The 1,661-nt window shown below is 52.4% G+C and overlaps 2 protein-coding genes across 3 annotated transcripts in view; both read right to left on the bottom strand.

The window, feature by feature from the left end:
• The window catches only part of PIK3R2 (phosphoinositide-3-kinase regulatory subunit 2), a 15,823-nt gene extending 15,156 nt beyond the window's left edge, over positions 1 to 667 (bottom strand). Inside the window, exon 1 of one of the 2 annotated variants that reach the window (XM_008641004.2) lies at positions 433 to 667. The gene's annotated coding sequence lies outside the window, so the exon portion shown is untranslated. Of the gene's footprint in view, positions 1 to 122; positions 362 to 432 lie in introns of those variants that run through there. The other variant, XM_017743839.1, reaches the window with a different exon arrangement.
• The window catches only part of MAST3 (microtubule associated serine/threonine kinase 3), a 24,541-nt gene continuing 23,047 nt past the window's right edge, over positions 168 to 1,661 (bottom strand). The window contains exon 28 of the mRNA XM_017743795.1: positions 168 to 373. Coding sequence (XP_017599284.1) covers positions 168 to 373 — 206 coding nt within the window. The remainder of the gene's footprint in view (positions 374 to 1,661) is intronic.

Here is a 1,661-nt window from a genome sequence, read left to right on the forward strand (position 1 = left end):
CGGGGATGACAGACCCCAGAGCGCACCCAGAGGCAGCAGAGCCCATCCCCAGCAGGGTCTATAGTCCCCCACAGGCACCCCCCCAGCTTCCACCCGCGGATCCCAGCCCCGACTCCAGGCACCTCCGACAAGCCGCTGCAGCTGAAGAGGCTGGAAGGACAAAATGCTCAGGCCTGGCAAACTTGTTCAGTAACTTTTAAAAGCAGATCTGCGTGCAGGGGTGGGAAGAGGAGGGTGACTCCGGAGCACCGAGTGTCTCCAAAGAGCAGGTCCCGCAGCTTCTTCCAACCGACTCCTTCCACAACCTTCTTCCCTGGGGTGGGAACGCAGGCACAGCTCTGTGCCACCGCGCTCTCCACGTTCCAGCAGGTCACTGGGCACATGAAAAAATCCAGAGAACTCAGAGCCAGAAGATTCCTGGAGAAGTCTCACCTGCTTTCCCCACACTCAGCCCAGGTGGGCACTGAGTGCTCGTGAACATGGGTGAGGAGACCCCCAGGAGACCCAAATCCTCATCGCTAATGCCAGCACTGTCCTCTCCAGGGGCAACAGTTGTCCTCTATCCTGCCACGGACCCAGCCAGAGGCTTCCCTGACTGAGCTGCAGAAAAGCTCTGCACCCTCGGAGAGCAGCTGACGGAATTTTTGGGGACTGGGAACACACACTTCCCAAAGCCCTGGAACAGCTCTTTGGAGGGAAGGCAGCGCCGAGAGGCCGGGACACGCACAAGCCTGTCGGCTGGAAGCACACCTCCAAGCAGGAGAAGGGAGCACCTTGCCAAAAGATTTGTGCTGGGCCCAGCTCCAGGTTTGCTCGGCTCTCAGAGAGGAACCTCGTGTGTCTGTGCTGGCGAGCACTTGCTTAGGCTGCTCTGAAAATCCCATGCATCAGACAGCTAAATACCTTTGGTAAATCTATCTCAGCGCCCAGAAACAATCCCTCAATTCATTAACTGCTGTCAATACTTGCTTTGTTTAATACATTGGTTTGAAACAAAAAACACATTACAAGTCTTTTTGTCTGTGCCCAGCACATAAATAAAAGCATCTTAACATTTTAAATGTGGTTCCTGTGCTTTTTAACCCAGTTCCAAATGCAGTTCAAAGTGCAGCTTGAATTGAAGCAAGATTGAGAGTTACTTTCCTTCCAGTGAGGGGAAAGAATGCATAAAAATATTTAAAAGAAGAATATGCTCACAACAGTATACACAGCTCCAACCTCTCCAAGTTACATCAGATCCTCAGCAAGCAAAACAAACACCAGATTGAGTTTTGAACTGCAAGTTACAGACAAAAAGAACAAACTTTTCCTTTAACAAAAAGAGAAAATAGAACAATGCAATGATGGATGGGAATAAAAATGGACAGGGAATTGCCTGCCACCGTGACATCTGCTGCTGCATCACGTCCTTCTGACCCACGCAGCCAGGGCAGCTCTGATGGCCTCAGCTCCTGAAGCTGGCAGTGGCAAGCATGTCACAGATCGTGCTGTACCCACCAGCACCCACAATGCCGAGTGGCAGAGGCAGGGAGGGTAAGAGCTTGGCAACCCCTGATTTATAGCCAGGACAAACAGCACAGCAAATCCCTGTGCTCCCAGGCAGCTTCCCGGGCCTGCTGCCTCCCCAGCAGGAACAATGACTGGAAAAACGACTCACAAGG

This window comes from Corvus brachyrhynchos, unplaced genomic scaffold (assembly GCF_000691975.1).
Source record: "Corvus brachyrhynchos isolate BGI_N302 unplaced genomic scaffold, ASM69197v1 scaffold219, whole genome shotgun sequence".
In the NCBI taxonomy this organism is placed as follows: domain Eukaryota; kingdom Metazoa; phylum Chordata; class Aves; order Passeriformes; family Corvidae; genus Corvus; species Corvus brachyrhynchos.